Source organism: Petaurus breviceps, unplaced genomic scaffold (genome assembly GCF_028583685.1).
Source record: "Petaurus breviceps papuanus isolate PSGF00001 unplaced genomic scaffold, PetGlider_PUasm1.0 78, whole genome shotgun sequence".
In the NCBI taxonomy this organism is placed as follows: Eukaryota; Metazoa; Chordata; class Mammalia; order Diprotodontia; family Petauridae; genus Petaurus; species Petaurus breviceps.
In genome coordinates, this window is record NW_027186502.1 from 9,906,437 (window position 1) to 9,923,133 (window position 16,697).

Below are 16,697 nucleotides of genomic sequence, written 5' to 3' on the forward strand. Positions count from 1 at the left end.
TTCTTATCTGAGAAATTTGATACCAAGATTTTTTTCCCATTTAACTACTTCCCTTCCTATAATAGGTGAATTAATTTTATTTATACATAAACTTTTCAACTTCATGTAATGAAAATTATCTATTTTACCTTCTGTAATTACTTCTATGCTTTGTTTAGTTAGTAGAGCTTCTAACCACCAGAGTTATTAAAGATATATGATTTATTTTTCTTCTAATTCTTTTGCATTATGATCTTTAATATTCAGCACATGTATCTGTTTTGAATTTGTTGTGGAAAAGGGCATAAAATGTTTATCTAAGCCTAATTTCTGCCAGACTACTTTCTAGTTTTCAAGTCAACAAATATTTATTGTGTTTACTATGTACTAGACAATGGTCTAGGTGCTGAAAATAAAAAATATAAGCAAAAAAGAAAGACAATTCCTGTTCTCATGGAGATTGAATTCTAATGAGGAAAGATAATACATAAAACAGAGCTAAAAATGTTTGTTTGGGGAAGAGAAGGTATACATTTAGGCTCATGAAGAGAAATCTGGCATATCAGAAGTAGAGCCAGAACAGAGATGAAGGAGTGAGCATGATTTGGGTACTGTCTTAAAAAGGAAGTTGCAGGAGGAACTTAACAGTCAAAAAAGGAGACCACAGAACACATACATCTCCTGGTGAGAGAAATCTTCAAGGGAGAAGAGGCAAATTTCAGAGTGAGACTACTGCTGATACATGCAAGAGAAGTTCAGAGTCAAAAGCAAAGCCAAGGGAGGAGTGAAGGAGAGCCAGGTAAAGAAATAAGAGTTTCATATGCTCAAAGACCCCAGTTACTAGGGGAAGGAGTCACAATTTGCCAACAACTGCTGAGAAAAACTGAACATGAGTCTGGCATAGATTATCTGTAGACTTATACCTCACACCATATCTCAAGGTAAGTTCTTAAGTAATACACGACCTAGATATAAAAAGCCATATCAAAAACAATAATTAGAGGAGAAAGGAAGAAATTACCTTTTGGATCTATGGATAGGGAAAGAGCTCATGATTAAACAAAAGATAGGGTAGATCATACAAGATGAAATGGACAATTTTGATTATATAAAAGTTTTATTTCATTTTGACTATTTTAAAAGTTTTTGCAAATAAAACTCAAATTTGTAGTAAAAACTTTAAAGGAAATATGCAAGTGAGGGAGGGGAAATTTTACAGTAAGTTTCTGATAAAATACCAATATTTACTAATAAATACTATATTTAAAAAATAACATTCAAGTTTTTGGCTAATCCATTCCTTAATAGATAAATGGTCAAGGATTGTGAGCAGAAAGTTTTCTAAGAAAGAAATCTAACCAAACATTTGAAGCAATGTTATAAATCACTAATAATTTTTTGTTGTTGTTCAGTTGTTTAAGTTCTGTCCAATTTTTCGTGGCCCCTTTGGGGGGTTTTCTTGGCAAAGATACTGAAGTGGTTTGTCATTTCTTTCTTCAGTACCTTTTACAGATGAGGAGACTGAAGCAAATAAGGTCAAGTGATTTTCCCAAGGTCACACAGCTAGTAAATGTCTTAAAGCTACATTTGAACTTGTCTTCCTGATTCCAGGTTTGGCACTTGATCCACTGTAGCACTAATATTAAAGAAATATAAAGTAAAGCAACTTTGAGATTTCACCAGATTGGCAAAGATGACAAAGGAGAAAAATTAAAAATGCTGGAGGTGCTTTGAGAAAACAAATACGTTAGTGCACTATTGCTGGTGGAGCAGTGAATTGGTCTGGAAATCCAGAAAGCAATTTATACCTTTTGACTCAGCTATAATACTACTAAGGCTATGCCCTAAAGAAGTAAAAGAAAGAAAATAATAATTTATGTAGACAAAAATAGAAACAAAATATAAGGAAGAAGGATGGAAAGGAGAATTAATGGCTTAGAACAGGTCATAAACCTTAACAAAGAATTGTACTTTATCTGAAAATCTGAATAGCTTAAACAGAAAGCAATGACCCATGAGGCAAGAAATATTAAAAACAAATCCAATATTTTGGAAAAAAGAAGACAATATAGTGCATATGTTATTAAAAACAACAATCCTGAAAAACAGGTTGAAGAGGATAATCTCAGAATCATGGAACTACCAAACTAGAATGACCAAAATTTAAAAAGAGCCTGAGCATTATATTTTAAGAAATCACAAAAGAAAATTACCTAGAACTATTGGTACAAGAGGGCAAAATGAAAATAGGAAGTATCCACCAGGGCCTTCTGGAAAGAAATCTCAAAATGAGAGCTCCTAGGTATGTCATAACCAAAAATCCAGAATTCCTAAATCAAAGGAAAAATTGCAAGCAATCAGAAAAAAAAAAGAGTTCCAACAGTAAGGAATCTGTCAGGCTCTCATAAGACTTGCCAGTTACTTCTATATGGAAAACATTGTCTTGGCCTATGATATCCCAAAAGGCAATTGCTTATTTTGAGAAACTTAATATATTCAATTAGGTGCAAACTTCAGGGTTTTGTTGGAGTAGGTATGGGAGAGGAGATCTTGTAGTATGATATTCCAAAGAGCCAAGAGATATCTTACAACCAGGAATAATTTATCCAGAAAAGTTGAGTATAATCAATTAGGCTGTATAGTAGATAGATCACTGGACCTGGAGTCAGGATGATCAGTTTTAATAAGGCTTCAGACAATTACTAGCTGTGTGACTCTGGGCAAGTCATTTAAACTCTGCCTGCCTCAAATTTTCTAATCTGTAATGTGGGGATTAAAAATAAACACCTTCAAGGCTGCTAGGTGGCGCAGTGAGTAAAGCATGAGCCCTGGAGTTCGGTTCTGGCCTCAGACACTTAACACCCACACACAAAAAAAACTAGCCTTGTAACCTTGGGCAAGTTACTTAACCCCAATTGCCCTCCAAAAGGCAATAAATAAATAAACAAACAAACAAATAAATAAATAAATAAATAAATGAACAAATAAAATGAATGAATGAATGAATGAATAGATAGATAGATAGATAAATAAATAAATGAATAAATAAATAGATAAATAAAAATAAGCACCTTCCCAGGTTTGTTGAGAGGATAAAATAATATTTGTAAAGTGTTTTACAAGCCTTAAAGTGTACTATAAATGTTAAGTATTATTTTTAATCCTATGGGGGAGAAAATGGACCTTTAATTGAATAGGGGATTATCAAGTATTTCTGATGAAAAGGCAAGAGTAGGAGTTTCAAAATACAAGCAGAAGAATACAAAGAATCCTACAAAAATAAATGTATTTAAGGAATTGGAAGGAGATGTATGACAGCTAACAACCTAATAGGGAGAGAAGAAACAAGTGTCTCTTCAGAACCTGAATTCTTCAGAAAGTATTGGAGTTAAATAAGAAAAAGGAGTTCTTGAGGGTGGACTGGTTCTCTTCTGAGGGTTTTGAAGACAGGTCAATGAAGATAAAAGAAATGTATAGAGAAGAGGATGTAACTCCTCATAATTGGGATGATAGAGAAGCATATGCAAATATGGCCATATTGGGTAGGAGCAACAGGCATGACTTGAACACCGTTCTTATCAGAAAAACATTGAACACAAAGACACAATTTAGTGTAGAAATACATCAGAATCAACAGGAGGACAAAGAGGAATATGGGGAAGTTCATTAAGAGAGAGGGAATGGTCAAAAACAAAATAAACTCCCTGATCTTGAAAGGAGGATCAAATGGGGTGTGGGGGGATTAGGAGAGGATAAAATCATTAAAAATGAAGATGCATTAGATTTTCTCTTAGGTATTTGAAGAATATCTGAACAAATTGTGCTGGATGAATGTAATGCGATATTATTATTGCACCATAAAGAATGGAGAAAGACGATTTCAGAGAATCCTGGGCAGCATGAATTGATGCGGAGTGAAGTGAGCAGAGAACAATTTGCAAGAGGACATCATTAAGGCTTCAGAACGCTGACCAAAGCAACAGCCTATCGTGTCTCCAAAGAATCTGTAATGAAGCATATTGCCCACCTCCGGACAGAGGGGAGATGGACACGAGCCACAGAAGAGTACATTTTTTGACATGGCCACTGTGTGGATTAGTTTGCTTGACTGTGATTTATAACGAGGGTTGCCCGCCTCCTGTTTTTCTCACTTGATTAGAGGTGGGGAGGGGGTGGGGAGCAGCAATAACTGATGCCCTCTCCTCTCCAAAAAATGGTCATTTAAGCATTTTTCTTTAGGTCATTCAACAGAAGGAAGTGAAGGAAGAAGCACAAATAAGAATGGAAGTTTTGAAAGTAACAACAGAATTTGCTAGGCGCTTTAACGGGAAAAAAAAGCAAGTGGTGTGAAAAGATTTATTATTTCATATATAATCCTCTTTTCATGTTCTGCTGTGAGAATTGAAATGTTCTTTTTTTAGTGTTTTAGTTCATAATACTTTACAAAAAATATCTCATAATAATATCTTATTGTGGAAGGCACATAGAATTCCTGAGGAAAATGCCAGAGCTTCTGAAATGCAAAGGCAGAAATCAAGAAAATAAAAACAAAAACCCTCGAAAAGTAAATACACAGGAGCATCAACAACCGACCAGCAGCCTGCCACCCGCCCGAGGCCACAGCCTCACACAAAACCACGCCCCCCCATCCCAAGTCCCACAGAAAGTGAGTAAGTTTGAGCGCTCCTGCGCTCTGTAGGAAGGGCTTCTTCCGCCTCGGCGCCGGAAACGTGCCACCCGCCAGCAACTGCTTTTCCTGCAGCGGTAACTCTCATCTGTTTTCTCTTAGAGAAACTCCCGATCTAGGCCGGGGAGAGCGGAGATGGCGGCCGCAGGCCCTCCGCCGGCGGCCCCGGCGCCGGGGGCGCGGTTCGTGGTGGTCGGCGGGGGCATCGCGGGTGTCACCTGTGCGGAGCAGGTGAGAGAGCAGAGCAGGACGCGGCCCGAGCCTGCAGTAGCACAGCATGGAGGTCCTCCCGCTTTTGCGAGCCTCCGTAACCCCCTTACACCCTCTCCCCGCAGCTCTTGGTTCGCCCCAAAGCTCTGTCCCTATACGAAGATGTGGTCCTGTTTGCTTTTTTCCCGGATAGACCAGAAGTTCAGGAAGTCTAAGACTTATCTTATTTAAATCTACATCCATCCCTCTCCCTTTAACCACAGCCCTCTGCGCACATTTGACACTTCAGTAATGTATTGTTGATAGTGCCGAGCTCGCTGCTGGTAATTTCCTACTCCAAAGTTTGTCGAATAGAGGGAAGGACCTGCTCTTCTGCTTCGGGGCCGAGGGCAGCCCTCTAGTGGGGTTTGTCTGGGAAGCTTTCTAGTAACAAATGTGGGGAAGGGAGACTTGTGGTTTATCCTGTTAGGCAGGAGTCTGAAGTCTGTAGGGAAGAGAATATTCTTATATTCCTTTGGACAAAAAACAGCATCCCCATAGTTACTTTGACATAATTAAGCAAGAATTATGGGTATAGATAAGTGCTAAAATCTTTTTGATCTTATGTTCATCCTATTGGGATACCTGTAACGTCAAAAATCATCTCTTACTAGTTGTGACTATGTGGAAGTCACTTCACCTCTTCAGCGCTGTTCCCCATCTGTAAAATGAGGTTGTTCAACTTTCCAGGTCTTAACCTCTGTGATGTGAGCACTCAGATATTAATTGAATGGATGATTGCAGATTACTTGTCAGTCAGAAAAGTAAAAGACAATCCCTGTTCTCAAGGAGCTCACAATCTAATGAGAAAGGGTCATTTAACCTTTCGTTGCTCTGGCAGCTCTCCAAAAATATAAGTTGTAGATCAAGTGTTAATCTGCATTCATAGAGGGAAATTTCCTCATTTGGATATTCTCTATACCAATGAAATTGCAGGTCTACACCCCCTGAACTAGATCCTTGTCCTAACCACTTTGTTTGTTTAATGTTTTCACTCTATGCCCATGTAAAATGGATATTTACAAAATGTCATGTGAATGAGGTTGCCGTGTGTGTGTGTGTGTGTGTGTGTGTGTGTGTGTATAGACATACAGCATATAAAGAAAAAAGGACCAAAGACAGACTATTGGGACATACCTACATTAAATGATCCGGAAAGGCATTACATGCCAGTGAAGAAGACTGAAAAGCAGAAAAGTGTTACATCTCAGAAGCCAGGAGAAGAAAGAATTAGATGGTCTAATTTGATGATACCAAAAGAGAAAGGACTGAAAAAAGATAGCTGGTTTTGATAGGCAGTTTTTGACTTGAACTGGTTTGGTAACTGTTCCCCACAAACTCTATTCCTTCTCCCAAATTTACATTTGCAAGAATGGTCCCCAGGCCCTGGAATACTTCACCTCCACCTCATAGAATCCTACCTACCTTCACAGTACAGCTCAGGTGCCCCTACCTTATTATCCTTATTCCCTCCCTAACTCCACCAAATTATTAGCACTTTATCTCCTGAAATTACTTCTCTCTTGCCTCTCTTTTCTCCCCTCCCCCAGTAGAATGCAAGTTCCTTGACATCAGGGACTCTTTCATTTTTTTCTTTGATTAACCAATGCCTAGCAGAGTGGTTTAAACAGTAGCTGTTTAGTGAATTCTTGCTGAATTAAACTGAATTTAATCTTGCCTTCCTTTCATGTGGTTTATGTTTAAAATGTATTGTTGAATGTGGAAGGGAATAAAATTTAAGTTTATTAGGTAAAATAGATCTACCCATATTTAAGGCAGTTGATGATCCAGTGGATAAAGTGCTGGGCCTGAAATCAGGAAGCCCCAAGTTCATATCTGGCCTTACATACTTACCAGCTTTGTGATCATGAACAAGTCACTCAATCTCTGTTTGCTTCAGTTTTCTTATTTGTAAAATGGGGACAATAAGAGCACCTACCTCACAGAGTTGTTGTGTGGATCAAATGAGATAATATTTGTAAAAAGTGCTTAGCATAGTACCTGGCACATAGGAGGCACTTAAATGTTTATTCCCTTCCCTTGCCTAAATTTTATTGCTTATACTTCTGTTCTTTTTTTTTTTTTAAGCAATCGGGGTTAAGTAACTTGCTCAAGGTTACACGGCCAGTTATTTCTGGGTGTAGTGCTGAGTATCTGAGCCCAGATTTGATCCAGGTCATCCCGACACTGGAGCCGGTGCTCTTACTCGCTGAGCCACCTGGGGTGGCTAAGCAATTGGGGTTAAGTAACTTGCTCAAGGTTACACGGCCAGGTGTTTCTGTGTGGGTGCTAAGTGTCTGAGCCCGGGATTCGATCTCCAGGTCTTCTCAACACTGGAGCCGGTGCTCTTACTTGCTGTGCTACCTGGCCGCCCCTTATACTTCCGTTCTACAGATAATCAATACATATACTAATTTTGATTTTTTTCTCTTCTTACATTGCAAGTTGGCTACTCATTTTCCATCAGAAGACATTCTTTTGATAACAGCTTCTCCTGTTATTAAAGCAGTTACAAATTTTAAGCAAGTAAGTACCTGTTATGGCTTTCCTTAGTATTATTCAAAAGAAAGTGCTATAACTTAACAGTTATGACAATTTGAATGGTACTAATATTTACAAATACTCTCTTCATGTTAGCTTCATATGCTGAGCTTGCTATTTAGAATTGAAAATATTTGAATACCCCAGATAACCAAAATAATAGCTGTTTCTTTTTTTTTAACTTTTTTTCCTTACTTAAGTTATACACATTAATGCTTTTTTTCAGGAAGACTGCTTAGATCATATGAATGAAAGGTGTATAAATATGATTGTGAATATATGAATTATGTTGTTTTTCCAATTAAGAGAAGAAAACTATTATCAAATCAACTTTATCCTCACACATTGTTTCAGCACACTAATAAGCATTTAAGACCATTTTTAGTGTAACAATGAAAATTTATTATAAATCCAATCATAATATTATAATTTTTGATCTATGTCTTTCCATAGAAAACATAATCAACACATAGTTTTCAATGGCCACTTAGGTGTGTATACTGTATTGCTTTTATTTAACTGCATAAGAGCCACATATGAATGTCCTGGATCTCCAAAAGCATTGTAGCAGTTAACTTTTCTATATTTATAGCCTTTTATTGTCTTTGTATATACTTTGTAGTTAACTTTTCTGTGTGCATGTTTTGTTTCGTTCTTCTCTTTCAATAAAATGTCATTTCTTGAGAGAAGGAACTATTTCATTTTTGTCTTTGTATCTTCAGCTTCTTGCCTCTACCTTTCCTCTTCTCTCCATAGAAGAGGGGCACAGGGCACATCCTGGCCATTTGATTTGATTATCCAAATAATAGGGGTAGTATATAACAATGTAATTTTAGTAGCTACGGCAACTACTGAAATCCTTTTCTGTGATCATATGGAGTCAACTTTAGGTTCAAGTGCCACTTCTCAGATTTTTCTAGAATACTGTTTTCCTATCTCTCTCCTTTGCCCCCATCACTCTACGTTACATTTGATTACATGTTATTTGCCCAGGAGATTAGTTTCTTGGATGAGAAGGATTATGTCATTTTTTATCCTTTGTATCATAGTCTTCTAAGCACTGTCTTATATAAGAGGAGTTACTTTATAAATGCTTGAATTGAAAATTATTTACCAAACATTCATTTAATTATTATCATACAGGTTTCCAAAACATTGGAAGAATTTGATGTTGAAGAACAACCAAGTATTATTTTAGAAAAACGCTTCCCCAACATTAAGGTTTTAAAGTATGGCGTAAAGCAGCTCAAGACAGCAGAGCATGTAAGATAATTTTTCCTAAGGCTTTTAATATAGAAAGTTTTGTTTTCATCCTGCCTATTATATTTCTACTTTTCAGTCCTTTTGATCCTACTATTTTTCTCAGTGGGGAAAAAAACCTAAAGTATATGAATATAATGAATTATAATTGTGTAACAAGTATTCTTGTGTAACAAGAAATCGCAAATAGGAGGTCAGAGAAAATTGAGAAGATTTTTGTGAACTGATACCAAATGATATAAGTAGAACAAAGAGTAAACTATATATAGTCTCTACAATCATACAAATGAAATATTATTAAAACTCTGAGTAACCAAAAGAACAGCGAAAGTCTTGTGGAACAGACAATGAAATTTACCTCTTCTTCATGGCTTAGAACTCAGGGACTAATAGGAGATGATATTAATTGAATTGAGTCTTTGCTTAATTGCTTTTCTTTGTCAAAAGGAAAGGATGGTTTGATATGAAAATACAGTAGAAAATAACCATGTTGTAAAGAAAAAAAAATTTAAATTTGAGCTAACTAAAACCAATAAAATATATAACAAAAGAAGACGCTTTTCAGAAATCCCTTGACTTTTAATCTAAAGTGAAACTTAAAACAGGGAAACCTATACTTTCCAAAGCTGTTTGCCATCATCAGGGAGATATTCAGTAGGAATACCAATGGAATAGGAATTTCCTATGTTTGGTGAAGTTTTTCAGATATCCCTCCTTGGACATGCCAGTGTTCAGGCTTAAGCCCTACATTGCAGTCTCCTAAATGAGATCTAAATTTATTCAAGAGGTCAGTCTAAATATCCCTAGAAAAAAAGAATAAAAGGAAGAAGATTGCCACTGTCTAAACTGTGATATAAAGTTGAAAGGGCAACCTATAGACATGGATATATCTTGATCAGACACTACAAGGTGGAGAATGAAATGGGGCCAGGACTGAACAGGATGAACAAAATAGTCTGAATTGCTTTGGAAAATTGCACAGTACTTTTAATGACCCATAAGGCTCTTCTCCCTGCCAATACCAGGCTTTTTATGAGCAGCATTTTTCTTATGATGCTATATATAGTTTCAGTCTCCAAAGAATTAAAAGTTGAGAGTTACTGAAAAGGTGATAGAAAAGTAGACATGAGTTGATTCTGATATATTCTTAACAAAGAATTATAAATAATGCTGGAGAAGTGGCATGAAGGATGTCAGAAGAAAGATATGACCAGAAAAGAAAGCACCTTTGTCATGAAGGGAGAGTGAAGGACAACCAGCACACATGTGGCATTGATATCCACACAGTCACAGCAAATTGAGAAGGTCCTTAACACATTGTGTGTTCCTACATCTTTACCCTTCTTTTACTCCTTTCTTAAAGGAAGTGTTATTTTTCCTTAAATATTTGGACCCCTCTGTTGTTCTTAGGATCTGTCTAATCATAAACCTCTTAGCCCTCATCACCTTTCACCTAGACTATTGCAGCAATTCCTCTTTGGTCACCCTGCATTATCTCTACTCCCTCTGATTCATCTTCCACCCAGTTAACAAATTGATAGTACTAGAGTTCAGGTTTTACCATATCTTCTTTCTGCTAAGTAAGGTTCAATAGCTCTTCATTGCCTTTAGGTTAAAATATAGACTCTGTTTGACTTCTAAAAAAGTCCTTTACAATCTGACTTCTTTCTGCTCTGATTACACATTACTCTCTCACTCACTGTTAAGTCAAATTACCCTGCTTGCAGTTCTCCATCCTCATCACAGCTAATCTCCCACTTCCATGCTTCTCCTCATCTCCATCTCTTGCAATCCCTAGCTCCCTTTAAGACTCAGCTCAAGTGCCACTTCCTTCAAGAGGCCTTTCCTGGTTCCTCTAGTTGCCAATTGCCAAAATTCCCCTAATAATCATGGTATATTTTTTTGTATCTATACTATACTTATTTCTTTGTGAATATACTGTATACTCATAGTAGATTGTAAACTTCTTGAAGACAGGAAATGTCTCACTTTTGTATTTGTAACCCTGGATCCTAGCACACAATAGTAGCATATTAAATGCTTATTGATGGATGGATGGGTTGCAGGCTCAATATGAGAGTCAATAACTATGATGAAATGACAGTTCCTTTGAGGTCATAAGTCTTACCAGTTGGCACGACTTGTTCCTTTCTGTGTGACATTTTTTAAATTATCACCAAGTTATGAGGTCTTTTGGGAAACCAAAGGATAGAGAGGAGGCAAATGTTCCTTTGAGCTAAGATAATTAAGTTTAAAAAAAAAAAGGATAGAATAATATATCTCATTGAATACAACCGTGCTCTGAGGAAAAAAATAAACTGTAGCTTAAAATATAGAACTTGATGGTTGGGGAGGGTTGCTACCATTAAAAATAGTACCATTAAAATCGGTATTGCCTTTCTAGTGGTGACAGGTTTCAATGCTAAAATACTATGTAATACTCATGTCAATGAATGTTTATATTTAGGGATGACTCCCAAAATAACAATAATTAAGACTGGTATCTATTATCTTTTTAAAATTGAAATTATAAATAAAAGTATGTTTTTAAAATTGTGGAGATTATTATGCACTGTAGCATTTAAATGACTCAGAATACATTACCATTTGAAAGTATCAGATTCATGTCTACATGTTCTTATCCTTTTTCAACATTCTTTAATGAATTAGAAAATGTCTTTTACTTTTGTGGGCATTCATATTCTAATACCAGTAGCTTAACAGAAGTTAATGAAAAAGTTTTCCTAGCACTTAAATGTGAGTCATGATTTTGTAAACTCTCTTGTGGTCTCAAACTTTTATTTTTCATCGTATAACATACCCAGATTATCTGATTGTAATATTTTGTTTTTAAAAAACGAATAAAACTTGGGGGCAGCTAGGTGGCACAGTAAGTAAAGTGCCAGCCCCGGAGTCAGGAGGACCCAAGTTCAGTTCCGCCCTCAGACACTTAACACCCACACAAAAAAACTAGCCATGTAACCTTGGGCAAGTTATTTAACCCCAATTGCCCTCCAAAAAAAAAAGGCAAAAAAACAAACAAAACTTTACATTTATATAACATTTTAGATTGTTGGTTTCATGACATTATTAAACAATTCTGTTTTTATTGGATTAGAAATAATGTCCTAAGTTTAGTGATACATTTGTTTGTTATTATTTGAGTCCCACTTAAGACACATACTGACTTTGTGACCCTAATCAATCAGTGCTCTAGGCTTCTTTCTGTTACTCTTCAAGTTAAAGAGTTGGTGCTGACCTGAGTTAGTGAAAGGAATTTCCTTATCCAGTAAAATCACAGGACCAGTCTTTATGCTAGATTTTTTTTTATTATTTTATTATTCTTTCCCAGATTTATCTGGTAACCTATAAATTATTCTATTTATCTGTTTCATTTCTCCCATAAATTTTATTTTGGTACTGCTACCAATGACATGATAAAGCAGAATACTCCTTGATTCACTTTTGGGAATTTCAGTCCATGTTTCTGAAAATAGCATAATAAAATAGCATCTTTGAAGTATATCCTTTTGGTACTCTATCTGAAACATGATTGAATTACTGAGGTTTTTTCTTTTATTTATAATGTATCCTTTTGTCACTGTAATTATGATAGTTTAATATTAGTCTGAGTTTAACAAGTTATCCAAAAATCTTATGGTTTTCATAAAATATTTTAATACCACCTTATTTACCAGTTAGTAAGAAATATGAAAAGCTAAAGAAAATATTCTAAATAATGTCAAAAACATTCTATGCTATAGGAAAGCATCAAGTTCCAATTAGAAGGAAATTTTATATTTTTTGGCTATTCTGAAATTGTAAGATTCTGCTTTTTTGGCACTATCTGAATCCAAATCTCCCTCCCTCCCTTGCCACCAAATTCTTTTATCTCAAAATAATCTTTTTTTTCTTTATTAATTTATAATTTCACAGTGCATTTTAACAGAAGATGGCAGTCAATATAAATATGAAAAACTCTGTCTGTGTGCTGGAGCTAAACCAAAGTTAATATCCGAAGGAAATCCATATGTATTAGGAATCCGTGATACAGACAGCGCTCAGGTAATGTTTTAAGATTGTAGTATGTCATGGAACAATTTGGGTAAACATCATAGAAAGGAATAGGAAGCATGGTCATTTTCAAAATGGTTCTTTAGTGAATATTTCACCCATTATTAATAAAATTCAGGTAACTTTCCCATAAAATATTTTAGATGCAATTAAATTAGGTGCATTTTTTACTACACCATCAAAGCTATATATTTTCATAATCAACAAATATTTATTAAACACTTCGGTGCAAAAGAAAGAGATAAATAGTAGACAGCAGAGAAGCTTCACTAATATATTAACACTTTCTTCTAGAAGAAAATCTGAGGGGGTTCTGGATATAGGGAACACCAAAGACCATCACAAAAAATGAAATTAATGGAACAGGAAATAACTTGTTTTTAATGGGAATCATATCTAAATAAATTAACTGTGTACATACAGACCATCAGCTTCCTGAAGGGAAGATCAGGGTCAAAATTAAATTAGAAAAAAATCCTAAAAACAAGAAAACATGATATGTGTTTCAAACAGCTTCAACCTGACCTATTAAAACATGCTATTGTCCCCTCCCCATAGGTAATGAATAAGGGACAAATGACATCATAAACCATCTCCATTTATTATGTAAGTTTAAACGATGTAAAGTAGTTGCTACAATGAGGAAGCCAAATATAGTTTATAAGTCAGTTTCAGTCAGCAAATATTGAATCTCCTTGGCAAGTGCAAAAACATGGTGTCAAAAGGCAACACTGGTTTAGGATATAAACTCATTTGCAAAAACGTTTGGAGGTGAGTGGTGGAAGATTATGAATAGAATTGTACCATAAAACAGAAGAAGTAGAAGGTAAAATGATTTTAGAAGAAAGTTTGTCCAAAGAATCAATTAAACATCGTAAAAGCACTTTAATATAAAACTAGAAGGACAGCAAACATGAAAATTAGAAAAGATCTGTCAGCATTTGTAGCAAAACTCTTTTTGCTGTTGGTGATAGAGATACCACATTTTAACTCTTAATATCATTGTGCTGATTCCAAGCAATTAGAAATGGCACTAAAGAAAACAGACAAAAGAAACAGCTAGACCAGATCAGAGAGCTAGACATTCACAGAGATTGTCTGTATTGGAGAAAATGCAATTTTTGGATTGTTGAGGGATTCTCAAATTAGACAAAAATGGGTAGATATTGAACAGCTGGAAAAAATTACAAACGTTATTACTTCTGGAAAAAAAGGCAGTTGATAAATATCATAACTGCTAGCCTATAATCTAGAAAATCTTTATCTTTTAATGTATAAGAAGGGAACAGTCATACTTATATAGTTGACTGAAATGTCAAAGCAGAAGATACGAGAGCCTCTTGCAAATCATTTTTCAACTATAAAAAATTTCTGGATGCACAGAAAAAATGCTGCCTTGTAGGCTCTCTTCCAGTATGGTGTATCTTAGGCATAAAAGATTCTATGATATGCCACAGCATATTTTTTGATCTTCTTATTATTAATATCACATAAAACAGAATCAAGCTGTATGATATAGTAGAAAAAGCATCAGACTTGAGGTTCCTGGATTACAGTCCTGTAGTTCTGCTACCTATTACCTTGGTGACTTTGGGCAGTTTGGTTAACCTCTCAGGGTCACAGTTACTTTATTGGTAAATACGAGGCAATTAGACTAAATAACCTTCGATTCCCCTTCCATCTCCAAATCTCTGACTGTGATGTTTGTTACTGTCAAGAAGGATATAACACAGCTTACCAATAAAAAAAGGATTCCCAAGACATGGAAAAGGCTTCTTGGTGTTGCTGTTTGCTATTGGCATTGTCACATTCATCATTACAAAGCCAAAATCTCATGGAAACAAATAGGCAGCAGCATAAAAGACATTATGAAAAAGCTAAATGAATAGCCAGTGATTCAGGCCTATAGTTATAGAGTGAGAATGAGAGATAAGAGATAGGAAAATCTCTGTTGTAACTCACACAATTTGAGGAGATCTAAAGGAAAGTCACTGACATGTTGAGTGGATTCGTTACGAAGGATTTAGAAGAAGACACGGATAAGAATGCTTTACCTACCTTTATTAATGAAAAATACTCATATATCTGTGATGTCATCAATTTGAATATTCTCTTCATTGGTGCAGATCCTAATTTATTGATGCCTGCCCAAACTATGTGAGTCTTGTCTTGGTCCTTCCATAAATTTGCTGCAGAGTATGCAACTTACTAGAGGCTTTCCTCAGTTTCTCCTGACATTATGAGGATAACACATAGGTCACCATCTTTATGTAAATATGTTTAATCTTTAATACACTTGATTGATGGTTTCCCTGAGACTTCTCTTCTGTAGACTAAATTCAGATTTTTTTTATTTTTTCTCTGAAATGTATTGGATTTTTTCTTTTTTTTTAATGTTTTGTGCTTTAATTTTATGATTATACTTTTATCAAGGGTGGCAGGCATGCAGCAAACATCTCTAAGAGATTTTGAACTCTTTATTTTAGGGGAAAAATTACAGAAATTCAGTTCTTTGAGACTATTCATTTCAATATGAATAAGAACTTTGCATATCATTAAATTTGCTCCTCAGAAAATAAATTCTAAAATATGATCATTTTCTAACATCAGCAGTTCCTACCTAAATCATATGATTCATTTAATGTTTTTCTTTTTACCTTCAAAATTCTTAAAATATCTAAGGAGTCATCCTTTAGGCAGAGTTGAAATGGCAGAGTTAAAATGATCTGGAGCTAACTTAAATGAGATATCATTTTGAGCCCTGTAATCATCTCTCAGACTAACCCTAAATTGCCCAAAGTACTGAATGAAATACAAACTGAACTCAGCTTCAGTTTTGCAGTCTTAGTATCATGAAGTAGATAAAGATTTTAATGGACTTTCTGGAGTTGTCATAACCATTGTTTATGTTTTAGTCACTCGGACAGTAATATTAATTTGTTTTATTCCTTTTAGAATGGACATGTAGGGTGCAGTTTAGTTCTAATTCTGAATTATGCTTTAGTTCTAATTCTGAAGCAAGGGAGATGTCCTGTCAGGACCACAAAATGTCAAAAAAAAAAAATTAGTTGGAACCACTAGTTCATTCTGAACCATAGTGACCTCTCCTAGTATGTGACAAGTCCATCTTTCCTAAAATATTTAATTATTAAGTGACTCACTAGGATAGGCAAGAGATTTCTTACCAATATGGAAAAATGAGGGGTCAGTGTTATATTAGTGAACTAAGTCCAGCACTGATGTGGTAAGCCCCCTTGCCTTTGTTGGAGAAACTGAGCAGATTAAAGCTTTAATCAGTCAGTATTGAGATAGGGTCAATAAGGGACCACTGCACTTCCAGGATCAGAGAGAGGGAGAGAGTCTTAAAAAATAAGTCTCTAAAAAAAGTGTAGAAAATGTGGACTAGTTAAGAGTTCCATAAGGAAGAAGAAACTGTGCAGTGATGATGATGCACTAAAAAGGTGCTATAAACGGGATAGGAGAGATCAAAAATATCATAAGGTAATGATAGCTGACGTTTATATCATGCTTCAAGGCTTACAAAGGGCTTTTCATAAATTATCTTGTTTGAGCCTCACAGCAGTCCTGTGAGAATTTGTGAGAACAACTTGAAGAAAGAAAACTAAAGGAGAAGATAAACACATGGTTTGAAGGCTTCACAAAATGGAGAGGTGGGGTAGTACGGAGGCACCTCTAACAAATTAAACAAAACATTTGGTTATAAATTATTGTAGTGTTCTATTGCTTCAAATATTGCCTGGTACTGCTCTAAGATTTTTGATTGTTCTCTCTTTGATACAGGAATTTCAAAAACAGCTCACTAAAGCTAAAAGAATAACAATCGTTGGGAATGGGGGCATTGCACTTGAGTTAGTGTAAGTACACTTTGTGCTTCTTAATAAATAGC

The 16,697-nt window shown here is 35.4% G+C and overlaps 1 protein-coding gene across 1 annotated transcript in view; it reads left to right on the forward strand.

The window, feature by feature from the left end:
- Positions 1-4,696: 4,696 nt before the first annotated feature.
- Positions 4,697-16,697, forward strand: part of PYROXD1 (pyridine nucleotide-disulphide oxidoreductase domain 1) — a 37,392-nt gene continuing 25,391 nt past the window's right edge. The window contains exons 1-5 of the mRNA XM_069106201.1: positions 4,697-4,897; positions 7,361-7,441; positions 8,600-8,719; positions 12,653-12,781; positions 16,592-16,665. Coding sequence (XP_068962302.1) covers positions 4,802-4,897; positions 7,361-7,441; positions 8,600-8,719; positions 12,653-12,781; positions 16,592-16,665 — 500 coding nt within the window. The 5' untranslated portion in view covers positions 4,697-4,801. The remainder of the gene's footprint in view (positions 4,898-7,360; positions 7,442-8,599; positions 8,720-12,652; positions 12,782-16,591; positions 16,666-16,697) is intronic.